This window comes from Poecilia mexicana, unplaced genomic scaffold (assembly GCF_051168715.1).
Source record: "Poecilia mexicana isolate PSO_F unplaced genomic scaffold, ASM5116871v1 scaffold_9, whole genome shotgun sequence".
NCBI lineage: Eukaryota > Metazoa > Chordata > Actinopteri > Cyprinodontiformes > Poeciliidae > Poecilia > Poecilia mexicana.
In genome coordinates this window covers 17,874,275-17,897,613 of record NW_028263378.1, presented here as the reverse complement: position 1 = coordinate 17,897,613, position 23,339 = coordinate 17,874,275, and the positions used below count along the sequence as shown (strand labels likewise).

General features: G+C 42.8%; 2 protein-coding genes across 4 annotated transcripts; both read left to right on the top strand.

Annotated features, from left to right (window-relative positions):
• The first annotated feature begins 583 nt into the window (after positions 1–583).
• On the top strand, positions 584–7,522 carry tent2 (terminal nucleotidyltransferase 2). Of its 3 annotated transcripts, XM_014992857.2 has the most exons (16): positions 591–666; positions 785–833; positions 944–1,098; positions 1,465–1,572; positions 1,634–1,856; positions 1,943–2,057; positions 2,149–2,237; positions 2,302–2,359; positions 2,775–2,841; positions 2,928–3,004; positions 3,084–3,212; positions 3,311–3,354; positions 3,491–3,627; positions 5,091–5,182; positions 6,204–6,283; positions 6,386–7,522. In XM_014992857.2, the coding sequence occupies exons 3-16, from the start codon at positions 980–982 to the stop codon at positions 6,470–6,472; spliced, it is 1,425 nt and encodes a 474-aa protein (XP_014848343.1). In that variant the 5' UTR covers positions 591–666; positions 785–833; positions 944–979; the 3' UTR covers positions 6,473–7,522. The 3 variants fall into 3 exon arrangements, with proteins under 3 accessions (XP_014848344.1, XP_014848346.1, XP_014848343.1); XM_014992858.2 differs by lacking the exon at positions 785–833 and having other exon boundaries at positions 584–666; XM_014992860.2 differs by lacking the exons at positions 6,204–6,283; positions 6,386–7,522 and having other exon boundaries at positions 589–666; positions 3,491–3,641; positions 5,091–5,170.
• Positions 7,523–8,507: 985 nt separating this feature from the next.
• On the top strand, positions 8,508–21,801 carry cmya5 (cardiomyopathy associated 5). The gene is made up of 14 exons (XM_014992853.2): positions 8,508–9,074; positions 9,757–10,396; positions 10,495–13,311; positions 18,082–18,177; positions 18,266–18,484; positions 18,576–18,598; positions 19,212–19,336; positions 19,440–19,574; positions 19,661–19,807; positions 19,962–20,109; positions 20,827–20,960; positions 21,044–21,152; positions 21,233–21,409; positions 21,497–21,801. The coding sequence occupies exons 1-14, from the start codon at positions 8,968–8,970 to the stop codon at positions 21,753–21,755; spliced, it is 5,136 nt and encodes a 1,711-aa protein (XP_014848339.2). The 5' UTR covers positions 8,508–8,967; the 3' UTR covers positions 21,756–21,801.
• The last annotated feature ends 1,538 nt before the right edge of the window (positions 21,802–23,339 follow it).

Sequence of the window (23,339 nt, the reverse complement as noted above, 5' to 3'; positions counted from 1 at the left end):
TTAAATGTCTGGCCATAAGGAAAATAAAGGATCCCCATATTCTGGTGCTGCTTTAGAATGAATTTGTCCAACACCAAGCCTTTTTGTTTGTTATTTCTTTAAAATTCTTTATTGCATATACCATGCAATAAAGAATTGCATGGTATATGCAACAGAAATACTGTTAAAAATAACAGATTTTACATTAAGACCAAATTTGTCAGTAATAAAAAATACATAATATTGTACAGTTATTAAAATTACCAGTGATTCTCAAGTTAATGCAAAAAATAAAAATAAATAAAATAAATAATAAAATAAATAATAAAATATTAAGCTGCTCAACATCTCTAGAAAATAATGTTAAAAGCTACATATTTATAGAAGCAGAAGTTAAAATAAATATTAAAAAAAGCAGGCCAATTACAGAAACATAGCTGGTCAATGGCTGATCCCTCATGATCTGATTAGAAGAATATTTCTGACTCCTGAGCGCATTTTATTGGATATGCATTTCTAATCTCAATCCCTGTTTACCTCCTTTCAGCTTAGTTTTCAGGTACATTTTTTCAATTAAAATAAACACACGTCTCCTTTAAATCTATTTCAGTTACGTCATCAGATGAACGCGGAAGTTCTTAAGCAGGTTAGATTTGTTTACATGTGATCTGGACTTAAGTGTTACAGGTAAGTGTTACAGGAAGTATGAGTGTGGAAAACTAAATGTTTTTAAACATTTAGTGACAGATTAGCTTTGATGCACTCCTCTCCTACATCTCATTCAGTTTTTCTTTCTTTCTTTCAGAGGCCAGTTAGCTTCACAAACACAGGCAGGGCGAGTTTCGGTTTCCTAGGTATCATATCTTTGCTTTCTCAGAGTTGACTACAATTAGACATGTTCGGGCTTTTCCTCAGCCTCAGTTGATTCCGTTGGATGTTTTGTTTGTTCTCTCTAAAACTTCAGCAAAGTTGATGTTAGAGCTCAGTGGAGTTCGTCGGCATGTTTCACCGCAACAAGATTCTTTCGCGGCGGGGAGCCTCCAGTAATACGCCGTACCCTCCGCCACGAGCCCCCTGGTATTGTGACTACCAACACGGAGAACCTGTAGCTGCTAACAGGTGAGCCCAACGTAGGGAAACGCCGAACAGGTTCAGAGTACAATTGTTTTCCCACTGTTGTCTAAGTTATCCAATCGATTTCCCATTTCCTACAGTGTGTTTCTTTATAGGTTACAGATGGCAAACAGATAGCTTCCCATATTTGGCGTCGTATGTTTACCCATCACTTGTGCACAATCTTCAAACAGGGGTCTTTACTAGCACACACATCCAAATATGGATGTGATTCACTGTCTGTCTTGTTTTGCACCACAGAGCCAAAAACAAACAAAAAAAGTGACACTTTCACTAACCCCTCACATGTACAGTTATTTTGTTTGATATTTTATGCTCTGAATAATAATTTATCCATTCTCTTTTTTTCAGCTTTAATGTTCTCAACATAGTGGAGTTGCCTCCTTATACATGGCAGCCTGCACCGCCCGTCTTTGCAGCCTTACCTCCACCCCCAGCCGGTGTAAACCACGGGCGCAAGTAAGTATCATTCGTTTAGAAGTGAATGACCTCTGCCCATGCTGACCTCTGCTTCTTGCAGGAGGCACTATAACGAGCACAGTGCTCGTGCTGTCAAACGCCAACGCCTCAACCCGTCTCCGACCTCCTCTCCAACATGGATTCCTCATAGTAACCTGGCAGTGGGAGAGCCCTCAACGTTCGCCCCAGTGGGGTCTGAACGCTTTCATTCCAGTCCTCCGAACACAGAGGTGCTCACCGAACCACAAAACCTAACGAGCCTTCGGGTCTTCGTCAAGGACAAGGTAGACCTGACCTTTGTAAAGTCTGGAGGTGTTTCCGTTGAGAAATGATTAGTCTCGGTTAATGTCGAATGTGTTTGTGTGTCCAGCTGAGCGGTCAGATGGTGGACCTGTTTGAGGCCTGCCAGCAACAAACTTCAGATCTGGACAGGAAGGAGGCGTGTCGAGCTCGGCTACAAGTTGACATCCAGAAACAATTCCCAGGTTTGGTTCAAATGGATTTAATAGTCTTCCTCGTACTTTGTCGTTGTCTTTTTTTTTTCTTCTTTTTTTTCATTAATTGTGTTTTTGTCAGAGTCGCGGTTGTACCTGACCGGATCTTCGATGAGTGGACTGGGTTGCCGGAGCAGCGATGCTGACCTCTGTCTTGTGGTCACGGGAAATGTACGTTTGCATCAACCTTACGTTGTTTGTTTTGATCCAAATGACAAATCATTTCCTGTTTCAGAGACGCCCCCATCCAATGGATGTCCTTCGTCAACTCCAAAGGGATTTCAGGTCTCTCTGTAAGGCAATATAATTTTACATTTTGTTCTAAAACCATCTTGTCTTTCTTCTGCAATCTCTTAATTTTACATTACCTACTGTATTTCTTCAGCGCCTTACCAAAATATTTACCCCCCACTTGAACTTTTTCCACATTTTGTAAGGTTACGTTCTCAAGACCTTATGTGATATTGACCATAAAGTATTGAGTGGATCTGCTGTGGAATTCAAAATGTTTCACAAATAAAATATGAAATGTCTCCACTTTTATATTCACTATCCTTCTTCTCTGATACTTTGAACTGATGAATGTTTTGAACTGATAGGTGAGATATTTTAAAGATCACTAGGAGGAGCTGTTCACCTAGTTTAAAGTTTCAAGTACTTTGAGGTTCTCACATCTGTAAGTCTTGTGATCTCTGTTTTGACGTGCAGCGTATTTGGTGAGGATTCAGCTGATTAAAGCTAAAGTTCCCATCCTCAAGTTCAAAGAGAGAGGCAGGTAGGAGGCGTAAGTTACTTGCTCGTGTTTGCGTCACACTTTTATCCTGAATGAGCTTATGTCCATCCTAATCCTCCCCACGTTAGTTTTCTGGAGTTCGACCTGAATGTGAACAACACGGTGGGCATCAGAAACACATTCCTGCTGAGAACCTACGCTTACGGTGGGTGAAGTGGTCAGCCGTGCCTTTTGTGACTGGGAAAGTGTCGCTTGGCTAACTGTGTCTGCGTTGACTCCTTCAGCCGACGTCAGGGTTAGGCCCCTGATCCTGGTCGTGAAGAAGTGGGCGCGGCACCACCAGATCAACGACGCCAGCAAAGGGACGCTGAGCAGCTACACGCTGGTGTTGATGGTCCTTCACTATCTCCAGAGTCAGTGAAGCCGCACATGCAAAAAAAGCCGACGTTTGCTTTGTCCTTTCAGACATAAGGCCCGTCTTAACTACTACAACATCTTGTTTTCTTACCAGCTCTTGAACAACCTGTCCTCCCATCTTTTCAAAAGACTCACCCTGTAAGTTTGAAGTGCGTATTTGTCAGCTCTTGAGTCTAGTAAACTCAAATTAAGTCATGTCGATGTATTTACATAAGCGGGTTATGTCTAGGTTTCAGCTGTGACCCTCTTGTCCTGCGTCCTGATTTTTTTTCAGGAGTGTTTCGATCCGCTCATGGACATAGATGAGGTTCCAGACGGACCCAGACACGTCCGGCCCTATACCTCAACAAACCAGTCGTCTCTGGGCGAGCTGCTGCTGGGCTTCCTCAGATACTACGCCACGCGGTTCAGGTATCGGAGCTGAAGTGAGGCTCATGGACCCCGTGCTCATTTTCTCGCTCCCGTTCCTCATCTCGTTCTTCATCTCTCCCTGCCAACTTTCTCCTCCCCTCTCGACTCTTCCGTCTGTCCTCACCTTCCTGCATCCTCCTCTCTGGTTTTATGTTTCTGGCTGAGGGGCAGCAGCAGGTGGGACCTTTGGCCTTATACAGCACCAACATGACATACATGATCCGTGTATTTGCAGAATGTGCCAAGCCAGGTTTGAAAAGTTGAACTAAAAACCTGCTGCATGACCACACATTGACTGGTGTTTGTACAGGATCAGAACAACAAATATAACAATTTACTGTAACCTCTGTTAAAGACGTACATAAATAGCAACCTTTAAATAAACGTTCATACTGAAAGATTTAGAAAATCCTCCTTAAATTTGAGAGCATTCGTTGTTTTGCGTAAAGACCCAGTGCTAAAAAAATGATTCTTTTTGACATCAGTAGCGTTGATGTTAGTTCTTCACACACCCTCTGTTACCTGCAGGATGGTACTTGATCTTTTCCTTTAACTTCTCTCCAGATCAACCAGTCCTGCATCGTTTCTTCTGTTTTCTGTTCGTCAGCTTTCTACAGGATTTAGGTCTGAGCTGTAGGGACTAGGATGCTCATTAGAGAAGGTTCATTTTGTTTCTGCTGATTTGGTCATTTGTTTTGATCAGTTTTATTCTCATTTGACCAAAGCACACAGCTCGAGTTAAAGTGCCGGTAAAGTTTTGCAGGCTTGCAATCAAGTGTTTGGCATGTGAACAACGAATCTTTGCCTCACTTTTCTAACAGTGGGCAATGGGAATTTTTTATTTTTTAAAAATCATTTTTCCACATACTTGAGTCCTAACCTGGCCTTGTTTGTCACAGTTTAGGTTATTTTAAGCTTTTTAATTAATTGAGTATATATTTTCCATACCCATTTCCTGACTTATAGACGTCAACACACATTTTCCTGACTTGAACGGCACATTCCCTTTTCTTTCCAACCTTTAAGAGTGGTTTAAAGAAGAAAGACCTCTTTGTCCTTTCATATTCACACATTAGGTTATGGAGTCCCTAGAAACCCTGATCAGCTCAACGTTTAGGCAAAATTTAACAAAATGGTTCAATAACATTTATTTTGTGGAAAAAAAAAAAAAAGAAATTTCTTTCTTAATGTCATTTGTTTTCCCTAATGAACAAATTTACTCCATTTAAAGGTTGGATTTTCAAACCTTTTCAGTGCGAGATCATTCTGCTGAAGCAGAAGATGAAGTGAGGCGCATGGCACCTTTTTAATTTTTATGCAGGTGAAAGGAGCTAATGTGAACCTGGAGAGTTTGACCGTCTGCAGACCTCGTAGTCCGCTAACCGATGCTGAATGATGACGACCGTTGCCTCGGTGCCAGATCGGCTCTAACAGCAGCCATGTTGTGATTTGATGTGTTGCAGTTGGGACAAGCAGGTGATCTCTGTGCGCCAGGCCACAATTTTGCCCAAGACCAATTCTAAAGAGTGGAGAAACAAATTCATATGTGTGGAAGGTAAACGTTTACATGGCCGTGCCGTGCTGCGGGCGTCACGACTAGAGATGAATTTCAAACCCGACATTTTATTTCTGATGCTTTGCAGGCTAAAAATGCAACTAAATCCAAAAATCTCTAGACCTCGTTGGTATCCAGACAGAACTGAACTCCAGAAATGTTCTTTGTCAGTTTTCTGTTTGTTTAATTATTTAAAAGTTCAACATTTCAATTAGAATAACATCAAAAAGTAAATTTCATTCCAGTACTTTCTTTCAAAAAGTAAAAATCTTTTGTTTTATCCACATTTATCTGACACAGAATCTCCTGTTAACTTTTGTGGTTTCATCTTTATAGGTAAAGAAAACCCAAAATTTAGTTTCTGAGGAAATTACTGGATAACATTTGAGCAAATAAAGGACTTTATGATACAGAAATCTTAAATTATGGCCTAAACAATCACGAGGAAGACTACTGACTTGACCGTTGTGACGAGGAGCGAGTCACAACATGTCATTGCATAAAATGGCTGTTTTATAATGTAGTATCTAAGCAAGTTAATAGAAAATTATGTGGAGGAAAAACATTTGTTATACTTTAGCTGTAACCTGAAAGTAGTTTGCACTGACTGGAATAAAGGAACCTTTAGATGATGATTTATTGGAATAAACCTGTACTTTAATAAATAGTCAAATAAAGCAAAGACAGATTTATCAACATTTATGCATGAGACTTTTGCCTCTGAACATTATTAGATTTTTTTCTTATTAAAGTGCATTAAACTGTAGTATGACATTTTAGTTACCATGCATTTATGAATAAAAAAAAATCTAACTATTTAGTATTTAGATCTGCAGATCACCAGTCAGAGGTGACTCAACATAAACAAAGTGACCCAGATTAGAAACATTGCAAAAAACCCAACATGTGTCTGTGTATATATATAACCCAACATGTGTCTGTGTGTATATATATATATATATATATATATATATATATATATATATATATATATATAAAACAGTAAATCTTTCTGTTTCAGAGCCATTCGAGGGGAGTAATGTTGCCAGAGCCGTCCATGAAAAGATTAAGTTTGATGCCATTAAAAAGTGCTTTTCTGAGGTAGATAACATTAATCAGGACTCCTTAAATTGTTCTCTGTTCTTAACCACATTCCTGACCTATCTCTCCTCTCTCTCTCCCTCTCTCTCTCTGTCTGCTCAGTCGTACCAGATGCTGAACGAGAGGAAGGACCTGGCCTCCATCCTGGCGTTGAGAGCCATCATCAACGAGGAGTTGGCGAGGAGATGAGCTGACTGGCCTTTCGATGAAAAACATCGGTGTTGTACAGAGGAAAGTTTCAGCGGCTCCGGAGCGCAGACTCAGAGGAGAGGAGGACTGAATGGTCTTAACGGTTGAATGTTTTTGCCGCCACGTTTGTGCAGTTTCTGATGCAGCAAAAAGACAATAAACATTGAGTGAAGGTAAACCAGAACACATGAAGGCAACGTCCAGTCGCTAAAAATGGAGAATCAGAGCAAGATAACCGTTTTTTTTATTTTTATATACAGCTGCTACTTTTTTGGTTTCCTGGATGGAAATGATATTTTCTCTCATGTAAGAAGGGCTTAAGTGGAAGGTTTAACGTTGTCTTCTCTTCTGAGCTTATCCTGTTTTTGCAGCAGTTCTCAACGTCATCCTTCTGAGTACAATTATTTGAATCTGCGTTATGCCGACGATTTCTATAACTTGGTGATGTCGAAGCCTGCTTTCTATTTTTATAAGCCAACGTCGACATTGTTGTGTTTTTCCTGCTATAAGTTAATGATGCCCTGCGTTTTCTCCTGAGCTCTTCTGTGATGTTTGAGGTAAAACGACCACAAAGTGCTCATCATTGAAACTGTTCTGGATTTTACGGTTCTTAAGGTTGTCGCTCCTCATGTGTGTCTTTCTCTTCCAGCTGTTGTGAAGGGTTTGAGTCTCAGATACTTTCTAGATTTTCTGGGACAAACACACCAGTTTACATTTTAAAGAATTTGAATATAAATATTTCTTGCTGTTTGATTTTGTTATTGCTTTTGATTTCCATTTTTCCGGGGAGCAAAAGCGCATTTGTGCTTTGTGGAATTTTATTGTTTATTTAAAAAAAAAAAAAAAAAGAAAGTCTCCCAGGACATATAAATTAGTTTGTTTTGTTTTTTTGTATAAACTATAACTATGTTAGTAGAAGTGCCAAAAATCAATTTGATACCTTTGTGTATTTCACCAACTAGATAGATGCTGATGCAAAGTTGCTCAATCTGGTTTCCACAAAATGGGATGACTGTATAAAGTCAAAATAAAAATATATATATATCATTACAGTGATAAGAAAAAGTGATTTTTTTTATCTTCTCAACCACAGCTCCAGACTACATGGGGACATCTTAACAAAACCAGGCTACTAAACACACGACATATCGATATTTATACTAGATATAATTTGATAATGACCCACCTTAAACAGGTAATTTAATGGAAACATTGCAGCTAAGCTAGCCTACAAAGTGCCATGAAAATTTATTTTTTAAGTTTTTGGCAACAAACATTTTAGATCATTAAATACATGTTAATATCTGACAAAGATAACACAGTAGATGCACAAAACAGTTTTAAATTAGTATATTGTTTAAGGATACAAATCTCCCCAATCTAGCAGTTGTGATAACTCTCAATGAGTCTCAATAAGTCTTATAGGGTAGAATATTACCCTTTATTGTCCACAGTGGGGAACTTGACAGGCGATCAAAACATGTAGATAAGCTAACGGTCACAAGCTGATGCTGATCCTTCAGGTTTTTCTTTTGAGGGACCAAGTCCATGGCTCCATCTGCTACAAGTCAGTCATGTTTGAATATTTGAATATAAATTTGAGATGAACCTTTATGTTCTCTTTGATCACCATTGGTTTTGGCTGTAGAACACATCAACGCTGATCTTAATTGAGGCCAGATGTGCTTTAGATATTGTTTTAAATTCTTTTGTAATATCCTGGAGAAGTTGTAGACGCTCTCTTGGCAAGCTTGATAAATATCAACTGGTCTCAACTCCATTAAAATGCATCAAAGTTTGTCACTGTAACTTGACAAAAGGTGACAAATTTAAAGGGTTATGAATACTTTTGCATGGTGCTGTGTGTCTGAGGAAAGGCAATCTTATGAGTCATCATCTGTCAAGTTAGTTCAGGCAGTTAGCTGATTGTTTCTACTTACGGTGGTTTGACAGCTTATTAAACCTAATTTTATGGCTCCAGCATAGTGCCAGCTATGCTAGGTGGCAGATATGTTACAAAACATGTGTCTGCTTTTGAGAAGTACCCCATCTCACCAGCAGCAAGGGGACCAGAGGTACAGTTTCAGCACAAAGGCTATTTATAACTTGGCCAACGGGGAGTTTTGAATTTAAAGCTGCATTACCTCTGTTGGCCATGAGCCACTGGACCTCACAAGGGTGCAGCGTCATAAAAGACTTGTTCTACCATCTGAAAATCTGGGACTCTCCTTCAGGCCACCTGCAGGTGTGCTTTTCTTAATTAACTAATTAATTACAGCCTTTCTTTATGTCTCCTTTGGCCCTCTCTTATCTACACTCCCCTGTTCTCATACCCCACGCTATTTCTGTCCCTCTCTGAGTCAGAGACGAAGCTCACAACTTTGAATGACACAAACAGACAGACCACCTCCCAATTCGGAATAACTGTAGTCCAAAACACACAAAAACCAAACCTCGGAGGGCTTAAAGCAAGAGATCCAAAGAAAATTACCAAAATGGAGGAATCTGAAAGTCTGGACTCTGAAATGACTGAGCTGCAGGAGTTTCAGGATGAAGCTCTCAGCCAGGATGATGAAGACGAAGTGGAAGAACTCCAGAACAGGTACTTTTTAAGCCGGATTTACTTGCTGACAAACCTCACCAATAGGTCACTTAGTTTTTGTGTTGAGAGGTTTCTCTTATCTTTGCAGATGAGACATTGGTGTTTTCAATTTGTTACAATTACTGCGTAATGTGTAACAACACTAGTGTCAGCAACACCGACTCACCCCAGTGTTTCACCTTTCATTTATCATGCTTTGAACTGACTTTGCCTTGTCATAAATAGTGGAAGACACTGGCTTGTTGGGTGTATCTGAGAGAGCCAGGTATCTCTTCTCGAACATTACATGAATGACGTTTTGTGGACGTCACCTTACCGTAACCCAGCAAGGGGCGAGGTGTATTCATAGCCCAGGGGACAGCTCAGGGTGCAGGGTTTTTGTAGTACCGCTCACTTTGGCAGCCTGGCTCTGGACATTTGACCCAACACGGCAGCTCTACAATGCTTGAGTAATCCTCTTAAGAAGCAAAATTATGCGCTACCTAGTTTTCACCTCATATTTGTCAAGCTGCAAGACATGAATCCAGCTCAGTGTTGCTCAAATGTGTTTTGATTTGATTCATTAGTTTGTTCTCTGCTCAGATTTCCAAGAGCAGAGCCAGAAAGATCTCCTCTTGCACTTGAATGGCACAAACAGCCTGCTCTCCCGCCTCTGACTCTGTCCGTTTTTCTCTTTTTCAAGTCTGCGAGAAGTCATCCAGGACCAGTCTGTGAAGCCCAAACTCCAGTGCCTCATGGTGGACCCGTCCTTTTCCATGGTGACAGTTCAGAGTGAGGACAGCGGTATCGTTTGGGAGACGGCCTCCAGCCGTTGCTCTACACCCTGGGCATCTGAGGCGAGTTCCACGTCTGAGGCTTACAGCATGGAAGGTTCTGGAGGTGCGGGGAAGATCACCATTGTCTTCGATGAGGACAAAGTGGTCCGCAGGAGGACGAGATCCGGGGCAAGAAGCAGCAGGTTGGGAGACCGGTTAAGCCGACCTGGTAGTTCAAGGTCAGCTTCAGCTTTGGGAGTAGAGAGACCAGAGATGGCGGAGGTTTCACTCCCTAACATCAAAGAGGAGAAAACACCAACAGAGGAAGATTTGGAAGAGATAAAATCCAAAGATCAGCAGCTGTTCAGTTTGATATCTGAAGGATATGAGATTCTCAACATCAGAGTGCCGTCCAAACTTCCCACTGTGGATGAGGAGGAGACTACAGACCTGCAGGATAATTTGTCTTATCTAGACCAGACTCCGAAGATCAGGTCCAGAAACCAGCATGACTGGGCACATCACAGGGACCAGCTGGAAGCAGAGCAGACACCGGATCATGCTGAGGTAAGTAGCTGAGATATTTTTATCTTTGCTTTATTCATGCTGCGGATCTAAACATGAGGAAGTATTTCTGTGTTTGAGTCGTCTTAATCTCTCCATAGGCCTCAAAAGAAACTTCGCAGCCATCGCCGGACAAACTGCTTGGATCCACAACATCAGAGACAGAGAGCACTGCTGACATCGACTACATTGAAAAGTTCACCCTTTTGGATGTGGGGATACCTGGAGAGGAAACTCCACAGCTACAGCAAGAGGAGGAGAAGTCGCCTGCAAAAGCCCAAACGGAGCAGCAGGAAACCTTAAAGGAGGCAACCAAGGATGGTGCCTCTGTGTCCGAAGACTCTTTTGTGTTTGTCACAGATGCTGACATAGTTGAGGAACACCTGGATGAGGTCTTCTATGGAGAAGGACCTCCCATAGAGGCACTGAAGGAGAAGCAGGAAGGCATTGAAAGGATGAGATCAAGACGTGAGAGCCAGCGATCAATGGTGGATGGTGGTTTGGTGCTGTTTGAAAGCGAAGAGACCACTCTCACTCCTATTTTTATCTCCCCGGGGCCCCCCAAGATCATTGACCCCATTCTCCTGGAGGAGCCCACTGCCATGTCTTTCATGTACTCTGACCTCTACGAGGATGCTGTGGGGGAGAAGAGAAGGAGTGACGAGGAGTACTCGGAGGCGGAGAGTATGGCGTCTGAGAAATCCTACAAGAGGCGGCTGTCAGATTCAGATGAGGCGGATGGGTACCTGGAGAAGTTCAGGCTGAAAGATGAAACACCAGCGGTGGACCTTCAGTCAGAGTCATCAGAGGATAAGGCTGAGGGGAGGATGATGTGGCCACAAAGTAATTTTGAAATGACAGGATGCTTAATCAAAGCAGCAAAAGATGAAGAAGAGGCAGAAATTATAAAAAGCGATGAAGTGAAGATACAGGAGGGGAGTGAAATACTGAAAGAGAAAGAGGAACATCAAACAGAAACAGAAGAAAAACAATCATCAGTGATACTTCATGATGAAGGTTTAGGGGAAATCCCAGAAGAGCCTTGCCAGGAGACTAAATCAGTGGATCAGAAGGAGAGTAAACAAGAGGAACAGGCAATGAAGCCAAGCACAGAAAAATCAATCGAAACTCCTCAGATGGAAACAAAAGTAGATGAAACCTCACAGGGCAGAGATGAGACGGTCACTGAGCAAAGTTTTTCTGAAACAGAACCGCCATGTGAGCAACAAATAGAGGTTGAAAACGTGTCTGAGCTGTTTGAGGTGACACCAGACACGACAGCGTCGACTCTACCTGAGAGCAGAGAGGATCCTCCAGCCAGCACCGAACCCACTGTACTGACAGAAACCAGGGAAAGGAGCCCGTGTGAAGAAGGAGCCCCTGTTGAGTCAACGACGGGGGCTGCTGATGAGAAATACCCACCTGAAGTAGCAGCTGAAGTGAAAGAAACTGGAGACGCAGCACTCACCTCAATTGAACTCCTCACAGAGTCAAAGGCATCTTCTGAAGTACCTGCACATGAGGACAAAGAAGCAGTGTCTGCAGATGCGGCCCCTCTAGAAGTCATCACTGACTGCGACTGTGCAGTACAAACAGTGGCGGAGGTGATGGAGAAAGCAATGAATGACGAAGAGATCTACAACCAAGTTAAGACTGATGTACAGGAGGTCATGGAGGCGATACTGCTCGCTCCTGAGGCAGAAGATCATCTCAAGCCCCTAACAGAGGAATCTTCTGAGCAGAGCAAGCCTGCAGCTGCTGATCTGGAGTCAGGAGTTGAAACTGAGACTTCAGGGGAAATAGCCCAACCTGCAAAGCCCAAAGAAACCAACAAACATCACCAGACGCAGCAAGACAACACAACTGACTGTGAATCAGACAACCTGCGACAAACAGCAGAACTCACAACTAGACTGTCTGGAGAGGACTCAAAGACCTGTGTGCAGGACGTAGTGAACATAGGTGATGAGTTAATCCTCCTTGTTCCCAAAGGACAGGCTGTAGAGATGGACATACAGATTGATAAGTGGTCAGAGGACATTATTAAAGAGACGGTTTCTACTCCTGAACCTGACATCTCATCTGAAGTTCAGGCACCGGGGCCTCAAGTCGAGGAAGAGCCAATAGTCGCAGAAATAGAAGAACTTTTCAGTAATGAGTTGGACTTGAAGCCTTTAGCACCTGCACCTGAAGAAGAAGCCAGCACTGAGGAGCTGGAGACTCAAGAGGACAAACTCCCTTCTGTACCTGAAGAAGAAGCCAGCACTGAGGAGCTGGAGACTCAAGAGGACAAACTCCCTTCTGTACCTGAAGAAGAAGCCAGCACTGAGGAGCTGGAGACTCAAGAGGACAAACTCCCTTACTCCCTGCTGAGAAGCTTCACTCCTCAGGAGGATTTATCCGAGCTTCGTGGAGATGATGTACATGCAGAAGAATCAGAACAAAAAACAGACCTACGGGAGGTGGAGGACAAACCAGAAATAAACCTTCCTAAAGAGGAAGCAGAGCCATGTCTTGATTTGCACAGTGAAGATGCAGAACAAATTAAGGAGGAAAGTGACACAGTTGTTGTTGAAAGTAAGGAAGAAGCGCTGGATGACTTTGGATATGAAATGATCGGAGAGGAAGATGCAAAAGATATTCTTGAATCTGCGAACCAGACAGAACAAGATGATGAGTCCCATCAGAGACCTGAGGAGAAGATGGAGACGGAGGTAGAGAAGGACGAGCTCTATGAGGCAGATTATGAAATTATTGATGCAGAGGAGGAGAGTCAGGTCCGCCTGGCTGCTGAGCTGCAGGGCATGGACTGGTTCTGTCGCACCTGTGGATGTCTGCTGCTAGAGGACCAGTGCAAATCTGCAGAACATCTCGACCACCAGGTCTGCTCAGTGGAAAAGGCCTATGAGGATGTCAAGGTAAGTGAAAGGGGTTAAACCGTGGATATGAAGTTATTTCGGGTTAGATTTACATTTTCTACTTTTTGACAGCAGGAAGACAAAAGACAGGAAGTGACCAGATTACTTCAGATTTCCTTTATTAACATGAATCCATGCAATGTAATAAAAAATAATAACTAGGCTACAGGGGGCTGCACAGTGGCACAGTTGGTAGCACTGTTGCCTTGCAGCAAGAAGGTTCTGGGTTCTATTCCTGGCCTGGGGTCTTTCTGCATGGAATTTGCATGTTCTCCCTGTGCATGCATGGGTTCTCTCCTGATACTCCAGCTTCCTCCCACAGAGCAAAAACATGACTGTCAGTTTAATTGGCCTCTCAAAATTCTCCCTAGGTGTGTGTGTGTGTGTGTGTGTGTGTGTGTGTGTGTGTGTGTGTGTGTGTGTGTGTGCGCGCATGGTCGTTTGTCCATGTCTGTCTCTGCCTGTGACAGACTGGCAACCTGTCCAGGGTGTACCCTGCCTCTCGCCCGGAACGTTAGCTGGAGATAGACACCAGCAACCCTCCTAACCCCACTGAGGGACAATGATGTTAGAAAATGGAAGGATGGATGGAATTATGCTACATGAATCAAACTCGCCAATCAGAGGAGAGTTTGTTGGATTGTGAATAGAGATTCTACAATCTGGATTTTTTTTTTTTTTTTGCCCACATATCTGGTTACTCTGTAAACTCAAAGTAAAAACCTAACAGCTCATATCTCACATATCAGTCAGAGTGTTTTGCCCAAATTAGGATTTGGATTAATAATTTTGAATGTTTTTAATGTTGTGTATGTGCAGGTATGTGACTCTTTTACAATAACCAGAACACTGGAGATCTCTTCAGTTATTTTTTTCGTTAATGTTTGTCCACATCCATCAGTACTCGACATACAACTTTCCCAGGATTTGCTATATGTTAAACTCCAATTGACTTAGTTTAAAACATGTAAAACTATAGCTAAAACTAGCAAATTAATTTAATGCAAACAAATGACAATTCTAGGTGGATTAAATTTTCTTTTTACAACCTTTGATTATTTGAAAAGAGTGATAAAAGGTAACTTGTTTCTAGTGGAGGTTCTGGCTATGGTGTTTAATCTTCCAGTTGTTTTTTTCTACAGAATCCCACAAAAATACATATTTTTTTCCTTCAGTGTCAGCTCTGCACAATTTACTCTTTATTTAAAAATGAATGTGGCCCATTGTGGGAATAGTCCTCTTGCAACCAATAGATTGTGGGTTTGATTCCAGTTTCCTCCTCTGCAACATGAGAAAGTGCCTCAGGGCAAGGCACTCAGCACCCAGATTGCCTGCCAATCTGTGTATTAGTCTATGAACGTGTGCATTTGTGAGTGTGGATGTAAATGCAGCTCCACTGCTTAGGTACTTTAAGTGGTGAGCATATTAGCTCTTTCTGGCTTCTCTCAATGTAAAGTTAAAGTAGTCAACAGGGCACGTTAAGCCCACAGCTGCAAACTGAGTTCAGCAAAACAAGCTCTCTTCTGATTGGTCAGCTGCTATCCAATCAGTTCAAGGTGTTTATATTGTAGACTGGAAACTCAACAGGCACACGCAGAGAGCGGTTGAGTTTTATGTACAATCTAGATGATTTTGCATTGGAAATAAAAAAAAAAAAAAAATTCTTATATTGTCCAAACTTTCCAGGCATTTGTTGTGCAATGCTACAACGAATGGAACAGAATATAAGCAGTCTTTTTGCAAATAGCGGTTTATCACACATTTCCTTTACTTTATTACATGTCAGTAATGTGCATGTTAGCAGGGCTACGTTTGGGTCATCACATAATTCACTAGGCTTAAGTTACCCAGATAAGTCATCTACTGACCCTGTGACACTCTCAGGAAGCTTTCAGACTGCAGCCAACACATTGACTTGTTATGATGCAAAGCTCCACTTTGATGGATGAAAAGGCTCAGTGTGACATTAGGAAGCAGCGACTGACATGCGATCTGTTCACACACACTGTTTTCTGTCTCATGATCAGCAAGGCGTCACAAAAAAAAACGTTTTTTGCATTTATGACTACACCTTCTAACGATCAGAGAAAAAGGATTTTGCGTGTAACCGAGAATCCGCGAAAGCGTCGACTCTGCAAAACAGCTGCACGAAACGTGACCCTGCAATCAGCAGGTCCCAATTGCATCCCTGCTGTATTTCATCGCGTAATCGAGAGTAAATGAAAGAAAAGGAAGCTGATGCAAACGTATAATTTCCAGATGATGTTTGAACCGGGCCGAGTGTTTATGTGACGCTGTATTTATGTGAAACTCTGACAGCTTGACGGCAACCGAGGAAAAAGATCAAAGCTGCAACGCAGCGGAAAAGAAGTGCAGCCCATTCAGACCCTCCACATAGCAGAAAACCGATCCCGACAAGTTAACCAAAACAACTCAGCAAATCTGAATCCGGGCCAGTTTTCTGAGGCCAGAGAATGGACTCTCTCCTCCCTCGCCTCTTAACACAGGCAGAGAAAGCAGGCTCGCTCATTCAGTGTAGCCTGTGAAGACGCTCCTGTGGACTCCTGCTGATGAGGCGGTCAGTGTCCGGAGCTTGGCCTCATTAAATGTGAACTGCCTGTTTTCGAGAGGTGAGGGGGATTCCCGCTGCCTCTGCCCCACCCTGACGATTCAACTTAAAGCTACAGATTACTTGGAATGGGTTCAGTCCTAGGAGGTAGCGCCGTTCAACAGTTTCTATACTCCTACCATTGGGATTTCATGCGACAACCAACACGAAGTGGTGCATTAAGATGTGCATTTGTATTCAGAGCCCTTTTTTTGTCTTTTGTGGTACATCTCTACCAGATTTACTAGCATAAAGACAGAATGTTTTTGCTGATTCTTCTTCACAACAAAGCTCAGACAGATTGGAGGCAAAGCATCTGTGAACGTCATCTTTGAACTCGTCGTTCAACCGTCTGAAGATGCTGTAATGTTCACCATTCTATTTTAGCTCAGGCTGTAATTTTGTGTCATTTTCCTGGTGGGAGTCGAACCTCATCCCTCAGTCTAAAGCAGAGGTCTCATTCTCGCGGCCCGCAGAACTATGCCTCGTGGCCCCCACCGTGATATGAAAGTATAATATTAGTGCGGCCCACAGGGTGAGCGGACCTCTGAAGGAAGTCCCGCCCGCCGTTCCTCGTCATGGCTGACATTCGTGCCTGGCTAAGCTACACTGACTTCATGCACAGTACGCTTGTAACAATAGTGTGGCGGATGATGGAACAGTTCGGTGCCAGTTCCCCTTCCCTGGAGTCGCCATTCCAGTATTTTCTACCATTAACAAATACACGATCAAACGCAGAGAAAAGCGACTGCTACAGAGCTGCTAGTCATCCGCCGCGCTGTTGTGACAAGTAGAAGCGTCACGAATGACTTCACGCGTCAGACCTTCTCCATATGTTGCTAGCTGGCTAAAAACTAATGTGAAACTTAGAACAAGAGCGACGACATGTGGAATAAACTTACGGTGTGTTCACACTGCAGAATAAATTGACCCAATTCCGATTTTTTTTTTTTTTTTGACGTAATGCGACCTGTGTCTGATCTTTTCATAACGGTCTGAAATGTAACCCATATCCGATACTATCCGATTCAACTGCGGATAGTTGAATCGCAGTTGAATCGATTCAACTGCGATTCAACTGCGCAACTAACTAGATTAGTTATGGAGGCTAACTAATCTCCACCGTTAGCCTCCATGTTTACTTCCGCAAACACCGAGCATTGCTTGTTTTTATGGCGGTTGGCAGAACACTGAGAACGCTGACGCTATTGCGCCCTCTACTGCGCATGCGGGACACTTTCAGGTCGTTTGCCCGTTCAGACTGCAGAACGCATACACGTCGCATATCTGTGCCAGTGTGAACTGCACGGCAAAATAAATAAATAAATCCGATTTGACAGAAAATTGGAATTGGGTCACTTCAGGCTGCAGTGTGAATGCACCCTAAATTTTGTCACACCCTCATCATGTCTTTGTCAAAGCCAAAGCCTGCAGTTCATGTATTGGAGAAATAATTAAATGTTGATGACATTTGAGGATATTTTTTTAATGTTTTTTGTGGAATCCTTTATGAGGCCCAGCCTCACGTAGACTCGGCCTCCAGTGGCCCCTGGGTAAATTGAGTTTGAGACCCCTGGTCTAAAGCATCTGTCAGGTTTTATTTCATGTCTGCCTGCATTTGCACCTTTCATCATCCCATCACCGGCTTCTTTGTTTCCGTTTGTGAAAGACACGACACTGGCTCCACGTGTTCCGTGTTGTTGAAGGTGACATGCAATTTTACTCTCCCACCACAAGGTGTTTTCATTTGGGCCAAACATATTCAAATTTGGTCTCATCTGACCAAAACATATTCTTGTAGGGTTGCTATGTTTTTCAACATGATTATGGTGAAGTTTAAATTTGACTTGTCCGGATTTCCTTCTTGCCCCTCTTCCATAATGATCAGATTTGCAAAGTGTATTACTAATACTTGTCTTAAAAAACTGATTATTTTACTTAATCTGTGAATCTCAGCAGCTCCCCCAGAGTCACTATGGAGATTTTTACTTTGTGAGTTTTTACCTTGTCTTGGTAGTTTTGCACTACTTTGCTTTGATTCTTCACATTAAATTCCAATAACCCCCCCACCCTCCCAAAAAAAGTATATTATAATAACATAAAATGTAATAAAACAAAATGTGTTCTCCTAGGAACAGAACATGTTTGATCTTGTCTAACAGGAGACTCTGGGTAGCTGGATCTCAGAGCTTCAAGCCAGATCAGAGAACATCGAGGACCTGGTGTCCGAGCTAGAGCTGGCCTACAACTCTGTAGAGGTACGGCATTTTTAGCAGCTGGTCGCCATGCGAGCCGGTGGAATCCAAACGTTGTCTCTCTCTCTCTCTCGACTCTCCTGTTGTCCAGGACCAGTTCACGGAGAGCGAGGCAGCCATGCGGGCGCAGAACGAGGAGATGATGGCTCTGGTGATGGAGCAGTACAACACCATGTCCATCAGCATGGAGGAGGAGAAGAAAGCCAAGCTGGAGCAGCTGTACGACAAGATCGTCTCCTACCAGGAGAGCATAGACTCGGCCAAAGCCACTCTGGAGACCACGGCCAGGGAGGCGGAGACGGACGCCAGAGTAAGTCCTGGACACTCGCTTGACTGGATTTATCGGTTTGGCAAATGATTCAAGCATTGTAACAAAGATCTTTAATCTTTTCTCCCAACAGTCACCAGAAGACATTCACGCAAGGTATTTACACTGTTTCTTGCTCTGCACATGCAAATCTTACATGTGGTATGAACCAAGTGTTGTGCAAAGTCTTGATTAATCCTTTTTGTTGTGCCTCCAAGTATATAGAGATTTTAGCTTTTTGAATTAATTGGTAAGATCCTTTTAGCAAAAAAGGAAAAAAAAAGAAGCTATACAGAAGACTGCAAGCCTCCCAACTTTCGAGGCTTGCTCAACTTGTTCAGCTCCACAAGACACACAGTGTACTGATTTAATTTCCTCTGACATTTGCACCATTCAGACACTTATCTACCTTTTAAATTAAATATTTAGGCACTGTTTTACAGTATTTTGTCTGAAGGGCATTTATTTTCCTCCTGTTTTGTTGAATCAAAGAAAGATAACAACATTGATAGATGTATAATAACATTTTAGCACCAAAGAGCTACAAGCTGAGAGCTTCCTTCTCTTAGGTCCTGTGTTAAATCTTTGCAGATTTTCTTTTTTGATAAACACCCAGATAAAGACCCAGAGAGCCCCTAATGAAATCACTTAAACAGACTACGAAAAGTCCGGCTTTCAGAAACTAAACACAAACTAACTCATGCTGACTCCAAGCATTTTGTACGGACAGACTCCAAGCTGCTCTGGACTCGGCCTTGATGCTGGAGCTGGGCCCTAAGGGACTGCTGGTGTTCGAGGATTACACCAAGACCAACTCCTCAAGCTCAAACCTCGCACAGCGCAAAGGGATTCCAGGTAGCCCCTGCTTTAACTCTCTCGCTCTCTCTGCAGACGTGTCTTCTGCATATCTCTGTCTGTGATGCATTAGTTCCAGTTACTGATGGTGTTATTCCCTCAGTGCCCCAGAGGCCCACTCTGCAGCCCCAGGAGCGCGGCTCAGCCTCCGGCAGCAGCGTCGCTGTTTACTGGAATGTCAGTCCGGGAGACATCATAGACTGCTTTCAGGTCTACTGCGTGGAGGAGCCACAAGGAGGTGAGAACGGGGGAGTTAGTGGCAAAGTTTATTTTTTATTTTTTTACTTTAACTAAACTTCCATTGGTGGATTTTACTGCTTCCAGCTGTGTCAGAGGAATACCGCGTGACGGTGAAGGAGAGCTACTGCGTTCTGGAGGACTTGGAGCCTGACAGGAAGTACAAGGTGTGGGTGATGGCCGTCAACTACTCTGGCTGCTCTCTGCCCAGTGACAGACTCATCTTCACAACAGGTTAGCGCACATCTTGAAGCTTACTTTTATTTTCATTTGGGCTTATAAAACTGCTCTTAACTGCTCTTTAATGCTTTTTTTTTTTTCACCGGAAAGAGCTTCTTGAATATTTTGAAATGCGATTTCAAGCCTTGATGTTGTTGTTTTCTGGCAGCTCCATCCGTGCCAGTGATCGACACCGAGCGCAGCAGCGTCATGTGGGACTCCGCCACGCTGAGGTGGAGCTCAACTAATCCGTCTCCAGGACTGAGTTACACTTTGGAGTACTGCCGACAGTACGAACTGGAGGGAGAGGGACTCAGGTGGGGGTCTGTTGGTGGGAATGACACACATCTCAAACGGTTCATTTCTGGTGCCCATCATTGGGTATAGAACCAAAATATTGATGTTCCTCAAACATTTTGTCAGATTACAGCCACAAACTTCTATGTATGTGGGAATTTATCTCATTGATCAACACAAAGTAGAAAGAAAATGATATGCAAGGTTTTTAATTGGTTTTACAAATAGAAATATGAGGGCGGGGGGATCGATTCAGCGAATCCTGAATCAATATTTTTGAAATCAACATTTGGATTAAATTAAAGTTTCTGTTCTTTTGTTCTTTCTTGAACATAAACATCGGATTTGTGAAGTGCACAATTAATCGCCCTGCTGGATTGATACTGAGATTAAACTACTTATGGGTATCAGAGTAGAGGGTTACTAATGACACGTTCAAGACAAATGTTTCAGATTTTTTGCAACAAAACAAAACAAAAAGTTAAAACATTTTGTTTTTCTAATAAACAGTTTTTCAGTATTTCTCTTTTTTGTGAAGGTCGATCACACTAAATTTCAATTAAACAAAGTGAACCTTTGTGGTTGTAGCCCAACAAAAAGTGGAAAACTTTAGGAAGTGTGAATACATTTGCAAGGCACTGTTTCTTTACAGTGCAATTTTTTTTCTGCTACATTTTATTATACAGAACATACATGTCAAACCAATGCATGTGCTGCGTGTGGGGGCGTGTTTTCAGATCGACCGCGGGAATCGAAGGGTGTGAGCAGACGGTCGTCCTGCAGCCGAATGAGAACTACCTGTTTTACATCAAAGCTGTGAACGAGGCTGGCGCCAGCGAGCAGAGTGAGGCCGCACTCGTCTCCACTAAAGGTGCGAAAGCCTTCAAATCTCTGTGTTTATTTGTGGCCGTTTCATTTCCACGTATTTCGCTCACATCTGTCTTGTTTTTTTAGGGACCAGATTCCAGCTGCTACAGTCCTCCGCTCACCCGTCTCTGAAGCTGTCAGATGATCGCACCACGCTGCAGTACTCCCATGATGCTCACCGCGCTTCAAACGAGGAGTAAGCGTAACCCAGAAACAGCTGCTTTCCGCAGCCAGTATAGGGAGATTCTCATCTGGCCACGGTTTGTTTGTTTCCAGGTGTCCGTCCATCCTGGGCGAGTTGCTGCCTTCACGAGGGATCTACTACTGGGAGACACTGGTGTCAGAAAGTCCAGCTTACAGGCTTGGAGTAGCGTGCAGTGCAGATAATCTGAACTGCTCACTCGGGGAAAACAGCTCCTCGTGGTGCCTGCAGTGCAGTCCTGGACCATCAGGGTGCGCAGAGGAAAACCGTTATTCATTACGAAGAAACTCCTTGTTATGATTTGAGTCTAAAGCCTTTACATTCCTCTTTCTGACCAGCTGTAGGTATCAGTTACTGCACAGCGACGTTCAGTCCTCCGTGTTCGTCACAGAGAGTCCTGAGCGAGTGGGAACCCTCCTGGATCAGCAGCTGGGATGCCTGTCTTTCTACAACGCCCGCAGTGGCCAGTTGTTGGGTTCCTTCCCGCAGCGAGGCGGCCGGCCCTGCCGCCCTGGTCTGGCCCTGGATCAGCCAGGCAGCCTGCAGGTCTGCATGGTGCCAGAAATACCTGAGTTTACAAAGGACCGCTTGCTCTGACACTCGCCTCGCTCACTGTAAGGTTTACAAAAAAAAAAAAAAGAAACACTGGACATTTATTGGTTTTATATTATCTCAGTTTGTAATGATTCAAAACGACCACTGCTGGAGAATACTGTTAGTAACCTGATTATAAATGTGTGTTTTTTTTCTAAAACGTCTCGATCAGAACTGACTTCTTAGAAGCAAACTAAATTAAATGTGTTAGTGTATCTTATAGCAGAAGTTATAAACCTCCCCTTCGCACCAGACTGCGACTGCGATGTGACATAAAATCAACACGTCACCCACTGTTTTAAATATGCACCAAATTTCTGTGGTGAGATAGTTATGGGTCAGTGTCATGGTGACCGACTATCTGAGTTTGGGTGCTGCATGGGGCAGCGGTGGTTTATCCATGAAGTGTGACCCAGATGTCTTTCCAATTGAGTTTGGAAAGGCGAGGTTGTCAGCAGCCAAATGGTGATGATTCGGCTGCAAAAAAAACAACAAAAAAAAAACAACAGAATGACTCCAAACTGCTGATATGCACAATTCACACTCTGAAAAACAAAACACTAAACACCCTCCCTGTTCTCACTCTATTTGCACAAACAGATCAATCTGTGAAATTTGGAGGCACGCACCCCCAAATTTCACATACCGTTTGACCCGAGTCCATGGGAATGAAGTTTATATTCACAATGTGTCTCTCGTGCTCCTAAAGACAACTCCTGGCATGTCCAGCAGTGACGAAGGATGAGAAAGAGGAAGAAAAGATCATGACTGTAGTTCCCTCCCAACACATTATCACCAAAGTGATTATGGAGGTGCGGAAATCTTCCATGTAAAGCCAATGTGATTAAATTTAGAGAAACTTTTACAACTGCGGTCAAATAATCCTGGACGTTGGTGAGTCTCAGTCTGGCGTGAGGGTGGCCTCAGTTTCCAGATTGTTTTGTTTTGTTTTTCAAGTGACAATGGGAATGCTGTGGTAATTTTGTAATGACTCATCCCTGTTTGAGTTTTGTACTGTTTTAATACTATTTTATGTTTTTCTACATGTTACATGATCCGGTGGGCATGCATGTTGTCAAATCAAACATCGTTTGCATTTAGCGTATGTAGTTCAGGGCTTCTCTTCTCATAGTACGACTGTAAGTTTATACTTCCAAGCTGATAGTTGCTGCTTTCAAACCGTTTCATACTGTGAAGTTTTTTTGTTCTTTGTTTTTTTGTAAATAACCTTTTTAAACAGAAGTGGCCTCTCGTCAGTGTTATGTGTTACTGAAACTCTTATTTTTATTATTTTGTAAAATAATTTCTTTTTCTGAAAAGTCTGGATGTTTTTAAGATAGTTTTGTTGGTTTAACATCATTTCACCGCTAGAGGGCCTCAGCACGCCATCTGCTGTAATGTTTTCCAGTACATTTTCCCCATAAATAATAAAACCAGACCTGGCTTCACTGTAAACCAGGACTTACATATTTGTAGAAACATGTCTACTTACTGATCTGTTACACTAATTCAAACTTCTCTGTTAAAAATAAAAAAGGCCTTTTGAAGCCAATGTCACCCACTGTTGTACTTTCCCGAAGGACACGT

Bases quoted from the DNA above. Each gene is read 5' to 3' on its own strand.
- tent2 (XM_014992858.2), top strand. From the start codon at position 980: ATGTTTCACCGCAACAAGATTCTTTCGCGGCGGGGAGCCTCCAGTAAT. The intron at 1,857-1,942 runs GTAGACCTGACC...TTGTGTGTCCAG, and splicing joins GGGTCTTCGTCAAGGACAAG to CTGAGCGGTCAGATGGTGGA. The intron at 2,238-2,301 runs GTACGTTTGCAT...TTCCTGTTTCAG, and splicing joins GTCTTGTGGTCACGGGAAAT to AGACGCCCCCATCCAATGGA.
- cmya5 (XM_014992853.2), top strand. From the start codon at position 8,968: ATGGAGGAATCTGAAAGTCTGGACTCTGAAATGACTGAGCTGCAGGAG. The intron at 18,178-18,265 runs GTACGGCATTTT...CCTGTTGTCCAG, and splicing joins TGGCCTACAACTCTGTAGAG to GACCAGTTCACGGAGAGCGA. The intron at 21,410-21,496 runs GTGCGCAGAGGA...CTTTCTGACCAG, and splicing joins TGCAGTCCTGGACCATCAGG to CTGTAGGTATCAGTTACTGC.